The sequence below is a fragment of the Formica exsecta genome, unplaced genomic scaffold (genome assembly GCF_003651465.1).
Source record: "Formica exsecta isolate Colony F162 unplaced genomic scaffold, ASM365146v1 scaffold21, whole genome shotgun sequence".
Classification (NCBI taxonomy): domain Eukaryota; kingdom Metazoa; phylum Arthropoda; class Insecta; order Hymenoptera; family Formicidae; genus Formica; species Formica exsecta.
Window position 1 is genome coordinate 3042369 of NW_021849398.1, and position 19216 is coordinate 3061584.

At 34.8% G+C, this 19216-nt stretch overlaps 1 protein-coding gene across 1 annotated transcript; it reads right to left on the reverse strand.

Annotated features, from left to right (window-relative positions):
- Positions 1 to 3365: 3365 nt before the first annotated feature.
- On the reverse strand, positions 3366 to 17077 carry LOC115234913 (WD repeat-containing protein 63-like). Its single transcript, XM_029806308.1, is given in 14 exon segments — positions 3366 to 4438; positions 4441 to 4682; positions 5167 to 5459; positions 5703 to 5873; positions 6366 to 6666; positions 7416 to 7644; positions 7852 to 8183; positions 10105 to 10436; positions 12963 to 13121; positions 13309 to 13557; positions 13741 to 14061; positions 15083 to 15514; positions 15807 to 15991; positions 16879 to 17077. Coding segments are annotated over 14 exon segments (3606 nt in total). The 3' UTR covers positions 3366 to 4277.
- Positions 17078 to 19216: the final 2139 nt, after the last annotated feature.

The window sequence follows — 19216 nt, forward strand, 5'->3', positions numbered from 1 at the left end:
CGGCTTATCACACACAAGTATTTCCAAGAAAGATTGTTTCTGCAATATACATGATGCGGTATTTAAATTGACCCATCTAAATATCATAAAAACGAAGCATTTTATTAAAAAAAAATGTTTCAGACAAAAGTTTGCTTTTGAGGGGGAAGAAAATAGCATTATTTATTTTTAATTTGGTGGACGTTTTGAACGTCAACTTAATTTTTTTAAATGGAAACCTTTATTTTTTATTGTATATTCCTATAGCTCTTCTTGAGATCTTTTCAAAACACTATAATAAAATATTTTTTCATTAAGTATTTTTCGAGTTATTTTATATCTTAATCTGACATATATTTTGATATGAAATATATAAAATATAAAATATCTCGTAAAATATTTAGTTTTCGATAATCTTACCATAATACTTTTGTCCGAAACATTTTTTTATAAAATGTTTTGTTTTTATGATATTTAGATGTGTTAATGATGTGTATTTTGCACCCTGTAGAATTCATAAAAATAAAAAATATCGAAAAAAATCGATACAATTCGTGGAGCGATTGACGATATTTTTTTTTTTTCTCTTGTGGTGACAGGTTACTGTCTCGCGTTACCGATTTGCGGCGAGTATCGTTAAAAATTGATCCACGAAGTAAATGCTGGATGCGAAGTGAACAGAACGATCGATCGTTTTTACACCGGATTTTGGTATCAAGCAAATCCCAGCTGCGTCAATAATCGACGTGCCCATCGTTCACCGTAGAAATTTTACGATCCTCGTTATCACTCGCGTTGAACCCCGACGGTATCGACGAAAAGCCTCCTCTCACGTCCTCCAAATCCATGGACAGCTGTGGTTCCGAGCCGGAACTAATTCGTGGATTCGCGAGAGATTAATTGGTAGAGAATTAAAAGTGTCGCGCGTCATCGCGCTGTCAGCGTCGATATTACGGCGCGACGGAAGAAAACGCTTTTTTTCCCACGTCCATCGGCACGCTCGTTTTTAGGTGCGATCGAAAGCGAGTGACTTATGCAGTTGCGTTTGCGAAAACAGCATAACGGCCGAAATATTTCTAAAACCGGGCAAGATATATATATATACTGAAAAAAACTCTTTTGCATTTTTACGTTTCGTGCAGAAATATAAAACATTGCGTGCAGCAAAAATCAATTGTAGTGCAAAAAAAAAAAGATAAAGTTTAAATAAAGATAAAGATAAAATGGCATCTCTAATTCTTTTAATTTAACGTTACGTGTTAAAGTAATAATTACTTTGTCGCAAAGTTACCTTCTTTTATTGGATTAATTTATCTTTCGAGATAAATGTAGCGAGCTAAAGCTTCTAATTTAATCACGAAAAGTATATATTTTATAATATTATACAATTATATGAAATTTATGTCAGAATATATCTGCTCTTAATTATCCGCGCGATAGATATTGTAACAAATTTGAAATAAATTTCTTATGTCAAAGAAAAATTTTGAGAGAAGATTTTTAAGATATTACATATTTTATGATATACGTATATAAATAAATTTAATAGAATATCTCGAAATTCTTACGATATATCTCTACGAGTACAAATGGGTCAGTGGAAATAATGGAAACATGTAACCCGTGTATAACTGGACAAGTAGCATGACATCTAAAGAAATGGAGCATATGCATACTCATTCGTAATCGAGCCGAGAGCGGTGTGATGCATTGACCAATTCATCATCGCAGTTGCATACAGCGCTCTTGATCGTTGTAATGGATGAACAACTTTTGTAATCAACCACCATATTCGGCTACCTTCTCTTCCCGATTCTTCGCTCGTTCGCACAACTTGCTTTTCGAGTGCAATAGACTGTCATATATCTAATTGTTCAAACGCGCAGAGAATGGATTATTTGAATGTAAAGTTAGCGAACTAGCGAGCGAATGTTTCGCATCGTCGATGATTCTCAGTTGGATAAACGATCCGAAAGAAAGCGCACGCGGGAGAAAGGTCCCGGGAAACGATCGTCCCGTGTGGCGCATATTGTTCATGACCGGTCCAGGGAAACTTTGATCGTTTGGGACAAAGCAAATTCCAAAAAAGTGACAGAGCGAGAAAAATAGAGAAACACTTGCACGCAAGTAAGAATCTCTGTCTCCTGGGATGTTCCGAACTTGGGCAATAAGACGGCAGTCAGTTGCAAAGGGTCCCGGATAGTTTCGGAAACTTGCGATGCGCCGGCAGTTGCACTCTTTCGATCCTTCTATATTTCGATGATATTACATTGCTATTTATTAATCCATTCTCTCGACTCGCATTCGTTTATTTCGTTCACTCCATTTCTCATTGTTCGTTGAAGACATATCTAATCTCCCGTCCTAGTATAATTTTGACGCTGTCGTTATTATTATTAAAGAAATGCACGCAAACATACTTACTTTACTTGTAAATAGCTGCGCTATTTTGAATAATTATATAATTTGCCTTTACCATACAAAACTATTATATTTTCAAAAACCTTTGTCTCAAAAACCAGTCTTGCTTTTTAGACATTTGTTCTGTCACTAACAGTGTTTCAAACATACAGAATGCACCGCTACGAAACTCAGCTATTTTGCGTATGAGTAGTTCTGTAAAAAGCTGCATAGAAAGGCAGAGAGAAAAAGAGGAAGAAAGAGAGAAAGTTGCAAAAATATCGAAAAAAATATCGCGCAGCATTGTTATTCGGGAATATTTTTTGTGCGCATGGATTTTTTTTTTTTTTTTTTTTTTTTTCATTAGCGCAAGCCAATTTTTTTATTTGCACAATAGTGATGTAAGCTTTTATGTAACGCCAAAACTTGTTTTGTCGGCAATTATAAATGTTGTTTTTGAATCTCTACGCGTAGTGCGATCTACTTTGATCTCGATATCTGAGTAGTATTCAAGCATCTCAATCTGTGTTTGGACGCTCCCTGTGAAAGAATATCATTCCGCGCCGTCAAAGAGTGGATATTGCAGTAAATTAAATCGGGAGGAGTGTGTTACTCTGGGGAAATAGAAGCAGGTAAACCTGCTATATACAAGTTGCTCGCAACTCGGATTCTCGCAGATCCGTTTACGGCGAGAAGAAATGACAAAGAAAAGGCAAAGTGTGGTGGATAAGTGGAGGAGAGAGCGCAGCTAGTTTGAAATTTCAAATTCATTTACGGTCCCACTGCCGAGTTTTAATTCGCTTTAATTATGAAAAATCGCCGAGTGCTGCCGACCTACCTACCCATCTATCCTCCACTTTTCCACCCTTTCGTCTCTTTCGCTTTCAGACATGCCTTTGCGTCGAAGCGAAGATCGTTAGTCTTTCTTAACTGCCACATTTCTCTTCATGTGATATCCAATTACTATAATTATTTCGTAAGTACTAATTACTATATATAAGTATTATTCAATCGTTCTCTATATGTGGAATGGAAGAAATGTGTGAGGAATAAAATTAATTGCAATTAAACTCAATTTAAAATGTTTTCTTTAAATCACTTTAAGATTGTTGATACGCAAACTGAATTTTCATGTGTAACAATCTAATATAACGCATGTAGAGAGATGTTGACAGACATATTCTACTTTTATTTCTTACATACGTTCCATTTTCTTTGCTGTCATGTATTTCTCCTGTTTATCGACATATTCAATTACCACAATGACATGCACATTAGATGCTACGATATCCGGGGTGGTATATATAATATGATATGTGTGAAAATACATATTCATTGTCCTCTCCTTTAAATATCGCGATAAGAATATTGACCAGAGTATCTCATTTCCTTGTTACGATAATTTTACATTTGGTAAACTTCGTAAAATCACATTATAAATATTTGCGAACTTGCGTTTCATAGGTGCCCGTTTTAGTTGCGAGCACAATTCTGATTAAAGGGATTACAAGGAACCCCTTTAAATAAATGTAGTATATATGGCACCGCAAAAGAGAATACACGGTACTCACGTTTCATTTTCCAACGGCATAGTTATATTAAATAAGACCATGCATTATCGCAAATGGAATCATAAATGCAATTTTAGAATCAAAAGCTACGGGTCTATAAAGAAATATGATTGTAGCCATCTGATTCGTAGAATAATGTTACTATAATAGACTATAATAAACGTAGTATTATCTAATTTTTGATTATCTACAAATTATTAATGCACATCAAAATTTCTACCGTCGACTATAACTAAAAACCAAGCTAATACAGAAATTACTGTGTCTCATATATTAAATTAATCTTCTGTGCTGCATTTTCAGACAAATCTAACAAAAAAAATATTTTTATAAAAATCTGTAATCGCGTAAAAGTTCACAAATCTGTATCTGAGAAACGAAAGAACACAAGCTCAAAATGTAAAATGGAAATGTACCTTTAATGCGTACCTCTTGTATCGCGTTGCAGGTAAGTCGTGATGCATCGTTCACAGCATCGTCTACTTTGCCGTCTTCTTCAGCTTGTTTAACTTCTTGAGTTCGATGTCCATCGATCTTCTCCTCGACTTTTCTCGCGCGAGTACTTTGCGCCAGTCGAACGTGCGTTCGAAAGGCGTGCTCTTTAATTTAGCTAGAGCTTCAGCTTGCACTTCCAGAAAATTGTATATAATTTCTTCCTCCGGATCGGTAAAAACCTCCTTTCAACGGAAAGAACAATTAGTATCTAAAGACGTCGTTAACTTATAATTAAACACACGATATTTCAATATATAAAATTTTCAATATACAAGATGTAAAATAATCTCTAAACAAAACATCTTGGAAAAAATATAAGTGTACAAAAAATAATACACACATATAATATGTATAAAAAGTACTAGGTTGACAAAATATCGATCAGTTGAAATTGCTTTGCCATTTTTGTTTTTATCTGTAAATAAATAAAATATATAAGCGACAGACGGATTTATTTTCCGGAGAGGAATTTGTAATGTAATAGTTTCAGAAATATCTCTGCAATATGTATAATCATCTTTGCGTATCGATATTTCATCATTATTCATGCTTTGCATCACAATTTACATTTAATTTAAGCGTACGCTACTATTTACGTAGAAGAATTTTGCATTAATTATTTGCGAAGGATTTCCACGAGATTAATTGATTTCCTTGACGTACTTCTTTTCGAAAAGTGGTTTCCTTCTTAATGAACTCGTCGATCGTTAAGCGTCTATCGGTCGCAGAAACTGGCAAAGGGGGCAACAAAGTTTCCCTGCGCTCCTGATGCTGCTCTGGAAAGAGAAATACGACAGCTTCCTCAAAGATTCTGTCCTGTAGGTTCAGGATCTCGCGTATCTTGCGCTTCTTTGTCCTCTCCTCTTGCCGCAATCTAAGAACGGGAGCGCGCTGCCTCTCGAGGACGTCCTTCCTTAGCCCTTTTTTCTCCAGGATCAGTCGTTGCATGCGCTTTACTTCTATTGACATCCATCGTTCCTTGGCTTCTTCGAGAAACTGCCAGGGTTTCCGGCGCTGTGAATAGCGCAAAATTAATTTAATAGAGAGATAGAGACTAATTTTTTTCTTTTTCGCTCCAGATGTGTTTGATTAAATATATCACCGAGAATTCACGGGGGATACTATTATTCACGTAACTATAAACATTCGATTGGGACTTGATTCTGTAGCGCAGATTGCTGCCTGGAGTGTGTTATATATAAATAAAAAACGAATGTCATCGAATTATTTATGAGCATGTAGCATGTCAAATCGTACTGTGGTCCTCGTAGGTGTAGTTGCGCGAAGCGTTGCTTCGATCGTGTCGATTTTAATCCGCTCCTCGGTCTCCAAACGTTTTTTCACCTCTGCTATTTCGCCCAGCTTTTTCTTCATCTCCTCAGGATTTGTTTCGCGCCACGTTTCCTGCCAGGCTTTAAACTCGCTTATCTGATCATACGCGGAAATAGAAAATCGTTTATGAATGTAGAAAAAATAAAGAAATTTTATTGCCAGTTGAGACAGTAGAATTTACGGCGAATCACAAAACAACAGAACAAAGATCTTTTTTTTTACAATCACGAATTCAGATCGGATATATTTTCTTCTCTATAGAAATATAAAGTTTTATGAATCGCGCGGAGATTCAATCGCGTTTTGTTTTGTATGTTACGTCAAACGCATTAAAAGATATTACACACATATCATTGCTTGTAATTAATAAAAAATTATAAAGAATTAATTATAATTACTTTTACAATATTTGCTGCAACGTAATAATTATATATAATAATTATATATAATACTTTCTATAAAAATATGTACATTTGCTTTTTTAAAAATAAGCTTTTCAAAGATATTTTCGCTCAGACATTTAATCATACAATCTAATCGATATTACTTGCAGTGTATATGTCGGCGCCTCTCTTTTTATGATCTTACCCTTTGGACCTGTCGATCGATGAATTTTTTCATCCACTCGACATCGCTCACATCGTACGTCAATAAGACACGCGGTGCCGTGAACATTCTTAGAGAACCGTTGAAATCGCAAAAACCGACACATTGCGGCTCGAGCGGCAGCTCGTGCGTATAGATGCCTGTAATTATCCGTCCGGACAAACTTTGTACCAAACTCGGCTCATGGCTCTTGAGTACCAAATCCCACATTTCTATGGTTCCATCCATTCTTCCCAAAATCAAAATGGTCGGACGTAAAATTCCCCAAGAACACGCCGTGTATCTATTTTTGTAAAAAGCGACTATAGAGATGATAGTCGCGCTCTTGTTATTTTATATAATTAATATTGTTATTTATTTTTATTATAATAATTATATATTAGAAATTGATTTATGAGTTAAACATTAGATGAAAAAATTCTCATAAACGTTTAAAATCGCGAGAATTTCAATTTGACAATGTTCGATAATGACTCTTGCGATCGCATATGCATGTACGTAGCCATATATCGAAAATAGTTTTCATTAACAGACTAGTAATAGTACGCGAGCGCGTTGTAAGTTATGCTCGTATTGTCATGCAGATCATATAGAAAGTTCGATTCGTCGAAAACTATGCGCAGAACGTGAAGCGCGAGCGAGTTTGTGCTGGGCAATACGAAATGCTACATTACAATTACACACTGTGCATTGTGGCAATTTATCGCGCGAGAATGCAAGAGGGGGAGGGATTGATCGTTATTTTTATCGCTAATAAAAGGCCTGTCGTGCCGCGTTTATGTATATTCATGACCATGTTTTGCTCATTCTCGCGCTATCGACGCTTCTCTCTTGCAAGAATAATTTCTCAGCTTGCAACCCCACGTCCGTGCTTGTTTTAACTCTTTCTCTCTTTTGCACTTCATCTATTAACACAACAAGCAACTTCCCTCTTCGTGTACACGACGAAAATCACTTAGTGCCCGAGCGTTTACTTTGACGCGGAGGCAAAAGTGTCCGGTTTGCTTTACTCCGCTAATTACTCTCACCCACCTGATGTTGGACTTCTTCCAAACGAGCGGCTCACCGAAATCGTCCCTCCATATGGCGAAGATCTTGCCGCCTATCGTGACCACCACATGATGGTAATAATTGGATCTAACCGAGTGTGTTACCGGCCCGTCGTGCATCCTTTTTATCCAGAGCCATTGTGCCGTTTCGCGATTCACGTTCACGTCAGTGGCGAATTCGTAGCCGGTCCACGTTATGCAACCGAAATCACCTGTTGCCACAGTTTACGCTTTAACTCGCTTTATGCCGTCGATATATTATTGAATTAAATTGATCTTACTTATAGGTGAATTTTGAGCACAATTAATGGCATGTTTAATTAGTGGGATTTAAATTGTATTAATACTAATAAACTTGGGAATATAATCGTGTCGTGTCTATATATGTGGATACGGCAGGAAATCGAATCGCCATTCACCTTCGACGGTTCCGACGAGCAACTCTGGCTCCATGACGTAGTCCGGCTTCTCGATTATGGGTCTATAGTACTTTCTAATTGTGATGTCGTCTCTCACCGGGAACGGTTCGACTTGGTCCTTGTGAAACTTCGGATTGTACATGCTGAGCGTCGTTATCACGAGCTGCCGGCTCTCATCCGGATATTGAATCACGAGGATGTAATCGGGCTTCAAGACGCGATCGAGAATCTTAAAGGGCGACTCGAGCCGCGTCATCGATTTCTGGATATCTGGTTGTGTCTTTTTCTTTCGTCTATGAACTTGTCGAATGTCCTTTTCCGAAGGTCGCCATCTTTTATAGGGCATTATGTGTTTTTCATCAGAAATAAAATATATTTTAACGTCATCTCATTGTTGATAATGAAATAACATTAAAATGCGAGTAGTTGTTAGAAAATTATAGTGTTTATTTTTTTATACAATGTGTGTATTTTATCGTTTAAGTATGTGTGTATCTTTTTTATATATGTGTGTGAATCAAGTAGCATGCATAAAAGACAAAGTTTTAACAGTCGATGGACTACAGTTTAAATTTATTATAGGAATGTATATAAATAGGAATGTATATAATGTTTTATTCGGATAGAAAGATTTATTTCCGTCAGCGCAATTTTATGGTATATTTCTTTCCTTCAGTAAAGCGTTGAGAATGAGATAACCTCGTACCAATTTCATACCAATATCGTACCAATTTTGTACCAAGCAAGGAAACAATTCTCTAGTGTGCGATCGTCTACATAGTCATTGTGGCACAACCGAAATGAAGAGCGACTCTCTCTCGCACCCCAATGGTCGCACACAGAGAACGACGAGGGCAAGGAGGTAGTTGACAGATTCTGAGGACTACTTCGAATGGTAAAGGACGCGGGAAGGATTAGGAGCGAGGGTTGAATACCGATCAACGATTATAGAGAAATGGTCTATCCATTTTCGGACCATATAAACGCCAACTTCGGAGGAATCACGAGGAGCAGCAGCAAGTCAAGTCGCAGAACCATTACGGTTCCGCAGATCGGGGGAGTTTCTTGGGAAGGATTGGCACGGGGATGGGATGAAAGCGGAAGGCGAATCGTCGTCTCGTGTCCGGAGAGAAGGACTCGAAAGGCAAGTCGAACGGTGGCGGTGTTCGCTCTTTAACGTTTAGCTTGCGACAAGTTTCGCCCTCGTGGAACATTCAAAGTCGCTAACTTCCAGTCTCGAGAGATACGACTGGGAACCTTTCCCATGGTTACCAATCGGTTACTGGTCGCCTGACGCTAGCCACAGCCATGTAGATTGTTCTTGCATTTTTTAAGAAAAACGACATGACATATTCGCCTGAGCGACGATACTAAAAAGTCGCAAAAGTGAAAGATAAAGTAAATAATCTCCTTTTTGTCAGTGTTGGAAATATTTCTTGAATATTTCATATCTTTACTTTTGCAAGTTGAGCAATGTCGTAGTTTAGACCAAAATATATTCAATGAATTAATATTGATTTAATATGACAATCTGAATGGTATGTTTAAAATTTTTATTAATCTTAATCCTTAATTGAGAAAATTATTTGTGAGCAACGTGACAAGAATATTCATATCTTTTCCAATTTCTGCAAGATTATTAATAATATGCTCTCTCTTATAAATATATGATAAATCCTAAAAGTAAAAAATTATTAAAATATATATTTCGTAATAGCTAAAAATAATACATGCAAGTTTCTATATACATAAATATATATAAATTGTTTTCTGTTTTATAAAAGTATACAGGAAGTTTATAGGATTTTCTCTGAAAGTTCTATTAATTCTGAAATAAAAGAAGTTATTCTCCAATTTGGTAATGAATAAGGATGAAAAACCATTTTCTTAATCTTCATTATTAAATAATCATAGATTATACTTATAGAAAATGTTTCGCGCGCGTAATACATTTTTCCATTATGATATATGCATAATAATCCGAGATAAGTGCTACTATCTAATGCACATTTAGAACATATGTACATATATATAAATATATATACACATATATGTATATACGCAAAAAAAAAAAAAAAAAAATTTGTCGTTATAATTGTTGTTTTCTACATACTTTTAAAAGATTTTTTTTCCAATTTAAGACTTAACAAAAAATAAAAAAGAAAAATGTATTATATTCTAAGATACTTCAAGAGATATACGTATATTAAATAACAAATTATTAAACCTGGATAGACTAAGGATTGTACTTACTTAAGATCCCAGAAGGCAATTGTGCCATCCTCGCTGGCAGTTACGCACTGACAACTCAGATCGTTCAAAGACGTGTCGTCCGGCAAGGATGAGATTCGGCCGTTTTTATTGATCTTATGGTGCGAGGGCATCCAGATTATCTGGGTGATGCTCGCCTTCTGGCTGTATTTGAGCGAGGACATCGCCACTGGACTGATCAGCGACGTTACCGTCGTCTCGTACATCCACGTCATCAGGCTCCTCATCGCGATGCTGTACTTCGCTTGAGCGCCCGTCTGCGTTACCACTGACTCCACCCGCTCGATTTTGCCAGGAATGTGCCAGATGGCGATCTACTATAACAATACGAGTAGATTTTACTGCTGTCCTTTTTATCTCGTTTCATCGCACTCCAGACTTTTGAAAATTTCATGATCGTAGTAACAAGTTTTCTATATGTTTATTCATCGACTTCTTTTTATCCAAAACTTGCTAAATTTAGTTCACAAAATATATTGAATAATCAAGAGAATTTGCTTGATCTTTCAATATCAAAAAATAAATAGAATTATTAATAAAATTTGAGACATAAATCAATATATATCTGCAAATACAATATTAAATAAAAATTAATATCTTTTTTTATAATAAAGCAATTAATATTTTTTAAATGACAAAAATAAACGCGGATTATGCGATTATGTCAAAATAAAAAAAAAAAATTATTTGAATTTGCAGCTATTACGATGTTGTTTTCCGCATTGTGACAAACAACAATATCGAGTTACTCGAACGATTCAACTTTTTCTTATAACCTAATTATTTTAACGAGCTTAATAGTCTTATTAATATCTTAAATTAAGATTCTTAATAAGATATTGTATTTCTCTTGTGAACTTTGCCGCGTCGCGTGAATCGCGAGGTTAAACGGATTAGCTGATAGAATTTCGGAATCGCTGCTCATTTCGCATCGCAGATTGTCGTTTCGTGTTCTCGCAGTCTTTTTCCCTATCCCAGGCCAATATCACATATATATATATATATGTACATGCATACATAGAAATAAATATGTGGAAAGTGTCAAATTTGGCGATTGTCTCGAGGCATTAATTTAGTTCATACGCGATTAATAGTGTCTATCGATATTTATCATAGAGCTTATACATATACCTAGAGATGCCCTGTGTGTTAAGCGCTGACCGAGCGAGAGAGGAGATGTTTTTGTCCTCGTTCTACATGTTTCGTTCCACCGTTCCATCATTTTAACATTCACGACGATTCCTTTTTATAGCATGTGCGTTTGCGCAAATTTCTCCAAAAGAGAATATTGAGTGGCTCGAAATTCGATATTGATTCAATTATTATTAATTATTATTAGACAATCTACGTATTTCGGTAAAACATCGCGACGCTAATAGAGTTTTCGACTGTAGCAGAGCGATTAATGACGTCATTACATCGTCTCTGCTAATAAAAGGCTTGAATTCATAGTAAGATATAGTGATTAATTGAACCGGGTTGGGTTAACCCGTTCATTCGAAAACGCTATAAGATAATTTCACAGTGTCGTGTGAACGCGTCAAGTTGGACGACGAACTGAAACCGCTCACTTCGCGCTTGACGTTACCGCGCGCGTGCACAGTCCACGGTTACGGTGATTTTATGCGTCTTTTCGTTCATCTCGGGCGAATATCGTGTACCAACGGATGTCGGTAGTGCCGAATTTAGTGACGGGCGATCGACATGCATATTAATTGTTGCGCGGGCGTCGTAATTAACGCGTCTCCTAACATTCATAACTGATGTTCGTCGCTTCGCGTCCCACCTTCCGTTACGCGCGTTTCGTGGTATTTGCTCGACCGACAAGCGAGTGCCATCTAATATCCAAAGCATCGAGAGGCATCGTGACAAGAGGAGCAGCGAGGGACAGCCACTACGAATTAACGAGGACAGGTGATCCTCATGCATACGATATTTGCTTTGTTCACGTCCGTCACGATCGACGGACGTGCGTGTCGCTTCTCGAATTTTCACGTCGGTCAAAAGCGCGCCAAATCGCGAGGATGTACGCGATGTACGTGCGACCGTGATGTGTTTTTTCGATATTCGTGACTGATATCGATCGTGTTACGATCGGATTACCGTCGAAGGAAGTTGTTTACGAATGTTTCGTGAGTAGTTAAAACGCGAGGCATCGAGGGATCGCAGCGATAGGTTATAATCGAGACAGGGAATTGTTGGGGTAAGTGTTTATTAGCATTATATTTGCTATCGGATATTACTTCTCGAATTCTTTTTCTATTCTTTGTAATTCTATTATTACATTACCCAACAATATTTATAAATTTAAATATTTATAAAAACATCCATATTTTTCTTGATGAAATATCGTTTTGTCAGACATATAAGTAAAAAATATTTTATTATCTTAAATCATCATTGTATATGTGTATGTTTAAATGTATCTAGGTCATAGCATATTTTTGATGTTAAAGTAAATAAACTTTGATATCATAATTTAATTATTTAATATAACGGCAAAACTAAATTTTGTCGAATAAATTTGCTCATAAAAATACGAATTTATTGCTAAGCTAACTTTAGTAAATTTTATTATTGCAGCAAAACAATTTATAGTTAATAAATAATTCTTAGCAAAATTTTTCTAACAAGTAAAATTAATATTTTCTACAAATTTTTTCTTGCTATACATATAATAAATAATGACATTTGCTACGTCGGCTTAAAATGTGCTATTCTATATTGTTTGTGAGAAGAACTTTTTTCTCTGTCTATCTTAAATAGCAAGAAAAAGTATCTAAAAAATAGGGTATTTTGAGAGAGAAGAAAGAAAAATAAGCGTGATTGATAAAAATTACCTGGCCATTTTTACAACCACCTACGATGATGCTACCATCGAGAGGGCAAACACCAATAGACGTTACTTCACGCGAACATTCAAGGATCAGTTTAGGCGACAAACAGTCAGTGAAGGACCATATTAGTACTCGATTATTGCCTTCGCAAGCTAAAAATACCTGAGAAAAATGTGCTACTTTGAGCAAATATATTTAAATGCGCTGCACGTGCGCGTTTATATTAATAAAAAAATATATTTTACATTAGCAATAAATTTTTCATTAAAATTAGTCAATGTAGAGCAATTTTAGGAGCAATATATAGATGAAAATAAACTCGAGAAATAATCTGCGGCGATTGATAGACCTCGTCATAAATTTTGGGACCGATCAGATGCTCGCTCTTAGCATGTTGTGTATAAGTAGCTATCGCCGTTCCGGTCCAAAACGGATGCCAGCAGAAATCGTTGATAACTTTATCCACGATAATTTTTCCGTCATAGTAGCTCTGATGTTCTTTGTAACCTATCGGTACTGGTGCCTGCGTATCCTTCTCATTACGCACCAAATTTACATAATCGTTCGTATATATATCCCATGTGGAATTCATTAAAATCTAAAAAGGGCATTGTAGATGTATCAGAGATATAATTGCTAATCCCATTATAAGCTTACTTTAAAAAAATCTTAAATATTTTGATAACTAATATCTTAATTAAATTGAGTTTTATCCAATAAAGTTTCGTATTATATAAAATCTTATTTAAAAAATCGAGGAATATTATTTGTAACATATTACTTGGTCGCACATGTCGTCGGTATAACGTTTCAGAAAATCCTTAAAGGACTCTATCTTGTCTTCGGTGTAGGTAGACAAATCGACTGTCTCATATTCGTACAGATATTGGTACCAGGAATTGACGGGTATCGATGGCGTCGTTTGCGCCTCGTTGTGCTGTACGATTGGCATCACTTGCGTGGCCCTGCTTACCAATTTACGCCATACATTTTCTAATATTTGCCGGTACGGTAGCAACTCGATATAGCCATCCTTCTGATCTCCCGCCTTCCTGTCCATCAGATTTATCGGTATATTCAGTAAATCGGCTGTAGACGTTACCTGATAATAATTAAATGCAAAAGATACGATCGTTATCGACGATGCGCAACATATCTCACAAGTAATCAAATAATTGATGAACAAATAATCAAATAAATAATGCTAGTATTGCGGGATTTATGAATTACTTCTTGCACTCAATCAAAAACAAGATAAAATGATTAATAAATAATTTATTACAATTTATAAATTTGCCGCTGTATACTATTATTGTCGATTCACTGGAGCAGTATTTATAGACGGGATTAGTAGAAATTTACGGTAATCGCTTTAATACTGTGGATTGGAGTTAACATACGCAAGCTATCAATATCCATGTTCTGCACACGCGCAAGTCACGCGCATTAGTTAGCGCATACTGTATTGTGTGCTGTCGGAAGGTAATAAAAATTTTCAAAAATTCCCAATACGTTACACGATGCGAATTTGAGCTTGGTCGAATAGATATGCAAATCACGAGCAGAAAGTTCGGCGAAGGCAGAGTGAAAAGTCGCAAGTCGACGATAACTACGTTAGCGTAAAGATATATTCGAGTTGGGAACTGTTGATATTTTTGTAGTTTGCTTTAATATACTCGAACTTAAAAATTATTTTTCCATTTTCTATCAATTTTTGTTTTTAATTTAATAACATTTTTTTTATAATTGTGCACAAGTAAATAATTCAATACATTAGTGTTTTTTCCAATCCACCTGTTTTTGAAAAGTTGAAAAAATTAATCCAGATATATGTATTAATTTTCACAATTCTAAAAATAACTTTTTTAAGTTCTTAAAATAATAAATTAGACTAACTTAAATACTACATTATTTAATTCTTTCATTACACTATTTGTTAAAATATTTATCGTTTAGTTTCTTATAATTAAAAAATCTTTTAAATTAATTTTATTTAAGGTTGGAAATAGTAGATTGTGTGATTGGAGTATAATTCTTTAATATTATCCAACTGACTGTACTTGACGTCCAAGAAATAGAATTTTGTGATTCTTTAAACAGACTACAATTAATATTATGCAAACCTCGATCTCGAATAGCGGTCTCGTATTTTTGACGACACAGGCATCGACCTCGGCACCGCTTCCTAAATCCAACCATCGGCCGAGAGGTTTGTAGATTGCATATCTCACGCGATTCTCATGATCTTCTCTTTGAGTTTGTATAGACTTTATTATTGCATCTTTACTTTCTTCGGTGAGAACAATGTAGAACTGGGCCTCTTCGGAAACAGACGGTGCGTAGCCGATGAGAATCTGTTCGTCAGGATATTCTTGAATCTCGTCTTTTACCGGTAGGAAGTCACTGCTCTCGGAATGCAGATCTATATTATCCTCAATGATATTCTTTCTAACGTATACCCATGGATATTCCGTGGTGACATTCTCGCCAATGACACAGCCAACGATCTTTTGCGTCAGCGGCGACAAATCGATTCTTGCTATTCCCGACATTCCCTGAGATGGAAACAAACAATTGTAATTTAATAAAGATATATTTTTTCTTTTTTCTATACATAATATATATAAAAGCAGACTTTTTCTAATAGAAATTAGAGAGATATGGGATATCAGGACGCTCGACGTAAATAATGAATGTTTAATTAGAGAAATATCTGGAACTTGCAACAATGAATTTCTATTCATGTATAATTCTCCATAATATTCTATATTTAATATAACAATTCAATTAAAGACGATATGAAATTTCGAAAATAGAATAAATTGCTGTTACAGTGCAAATATTCACCATTGACACGGAATATCGAATTTTCTTCTTCGGTTCTGCGGCTATCTGCGCTGTGTCAAATTTCCAAATGTCGCTTACTGACGGTGCAGAGGAAGCGAGATCGTAGATAGTTCTCCGTTTTCCCATCGGATCATCTATTTCTATACGAACTTTCTTCTTCGCCTCCTTCTCCCAATCTTGAATGGCTGAGAGGATAATGAAGCAGATAAAAATAATTCGATTTTTAGAAAGTAAAGGCTAATGAGATACACATATACAAAAGCGTAATCACAATCTTGAATCTTTAAAATAATATATATAGTAATACACGTACACGCGCGCGCGTTCTTCATTTATTAAATAAATTAATAATGCTGTTATAACAAAATGTTAAGAGCTTTTTGATTGCTGATATTTAAAATAACGGGGATTAATTAAAATAATAAAGATAGTCATTATATTTTAACAAGTTATCTAGATATAAAAATTGCGACATATTTATCAGATTTGCAGGATTCATATATTTAAATAAAATAAAATTATAATCTCTTTTATTATCCGAACTCGCTGCTTTAAATCGCGTCATTTATATTTGAACGTATTTATGGTCGACTAAGTTTATGTTTCATTGTTAACACAGTGCGTACTTCCATCCAACACGCGTATCCGATACGCATCATCGATCTTCTCGTTCGGTATATAATTTTAACCCATTCATTACAAAGTTTCAATATTGGTATATTCGACATTATCGACATTCTTCTTGGCAATGCAGCGTGTTGTATACTTTTAACAGCGCACATATTTCCAGAGAATATATATTTTTAAATAAATAAAGCAAAATATGTTAAATTTACACACAAATCCAAAAAATAATAATTATTTACGTTAAACATAGGAAAATAATATGCATTATAACTGCAATATTTTTTTATCTTTTATGTTTAATTTATTGTAAATATCGGAAAAAATAAAAAACACAATTTAATTAACATATAATCCGATCACTCATAGCACAGATATGTGCTATGTAAAATATATATTTATCAAAATTGTTGTTACTTGTCAGATTATTTCATAAATTATAACCTACACAATTTCTCTTCTACTTTTTCCCAGTCTGTCTCCTCGTAAGGTTCTTCCTTTTCCTCTTTCTCTTTCTCTTCTTCGAAAGATTGTTCCACTTCGAAAGAATCATCATCATATGTGTATTCTTTTTCAGTATCATCTTTTTGAAACTTTTCGTCTTCCAATATTTTTTTCGCATTTTCTTCGTGTATTTTTTTATCCATGATGTAAAATGATGTAAATTGTCCGCTCGATTATTTTATGTTTCCAAGACCACGTCGATGAGCTACGTACGATCGACATGTAAAGATGTAACTACATACGCATTCGTATGTGCATACATACATACATAATGCGCATACGATCGATATGACGAGACGAAAGATAGAAGAGATCTTTATGATAGGAATTGATTCACTCCGCACCGGGGTAAAAATTTTTTAATCCGAACTGTATAACATCGGTAACGCGACTGACGATATATGTCGAGGCTTAACGAAATTTTGAGTCGGGTACATTTGCAGTTTGATTGAACATTGAAATCTCGGATTTCATCATCAGGCCGCCGTCCATCGCAAAGTGGATAGATGTTTCGGAATATCAATTTTTCCCTCGAAATACGTGTACACGTGGGCGACGTGGGCGATTTAATTGTTTTTATATCAGGCGAATGAAACTGGTCGCTCGTGCACTTAACCCATTTCGCAAACTCGATATACCACAGGCATTGTCAGCGCTGACGAAACGTTTTGTAATCCAATGAGTGATTTAATTGCGCAGCGACCAATTCGTCGTTTAAACGCAATGTATCGCCAATTGATAATATTGAATTTAACAATTTACCTATTATAAATATTACTAAAAGTATTTATCAACGTAATAATAAGGAATATATTGCATATTGAATGAAAAAAATATAATTTGTATATAATTATGCAAGTGAAATTATTTCCTTTAAATTTAAATTACTTATAAATATTCATCGTATATTCTCCCAATACGACGCAAAATATTTTTAATAAATTAAATAATTTTAAAGAAATATATGATTTGTCTTTGCCATTATTTGAATATATAATTGCAATTGTGTCATTGAAATAGCTCGCTAGTATTTTGGGATTCTAAATGAAAAGTTTCCATCAAACGACTGTTTAAATGCAATTACCGGCAGTATAAAATGTTATTTGTTTGTCGAAGCAAAATTTTATTTGTCAAATATAATAAATTGTTACAACAATAAATGTTACATGTGATGCCTTCTCTTTATCGATTAATATAATCTTATATAACGAAATTTGGCAATATATTTTACATAAAAAGGTATAATTAGCATTAATCAGTAGCTTGTAATATTTTTGTAGTAAAAATGTTTTGTTATTGAACCAACGTTATAAAAGGCATATATTATTTACACATTCGGTAAAATATACGCAAAAAGAGATACCGAGCCTGAGTGTGTATCATAGAAATAATAAAACGATGTTAAATTTTCCGTTTAGCAAAATTTATAACATATCTTTTGCGATGCGACAGCGAGAGATAAACTTATATGTATTTTGCATACATCTTAAAAATTCCCTGCCGTTATAACGTTACGGTTGCGAAGAGAGGGTCGCACGCTAAATACGAGGCAAATATTTATTCAAGATTATGGCAACGCAGATTACGATACGACTTTATTCTGCATACAATGTATGTATATTTTCGCCGCGTATACCTGTATGTATATATATGTATACATATATATGCGCATGTGTGCAATTTTATTTAAAGAAAGGAGGCCTACGGCTATTTAATCTCGTCCGACGATGACGTTTATCTTACAATCAACTTAGTGAATATTTATCAAATAGACATTAGAAACAAAGATAAATAAAAATGTAAAAAAGGTAACAAAGAAGTATGTAAATCATTAAAGACGTTAACAATCAATATATATCCGCGTTTGAAACATATATATACATAGTTGCGCACTCTTTACGTATTATTTTATGCATCAGCATAATATATTCGATTTTAAAGTATTTATTAGAAGTACAATAAATATCGTTTTTATTTTTGCATTTTTATTTCTCTTCTTGTCGTATCAGTGCTTTCTTGAAAAATATATTTTATATTTGCTTTATTATCTCTGTCATTCCTTTTTTTTCCTGTAAGACGTGAAAAAGGGATAGTTTTTTTAAAAAGCTTTTAGTTAACGTAGACTGAATTTCGTGCAAAACGAAATATTGCGTGCATTTACGGCTTACTATTCACGCGACTTTTTACATTTAAGAAATTCTTTATATATACAATTCTTATTTAATCGTTGTAAAACGCGCGTATTACTTCATAAGACGGATCAACTGCGTGAAAAACTTTGA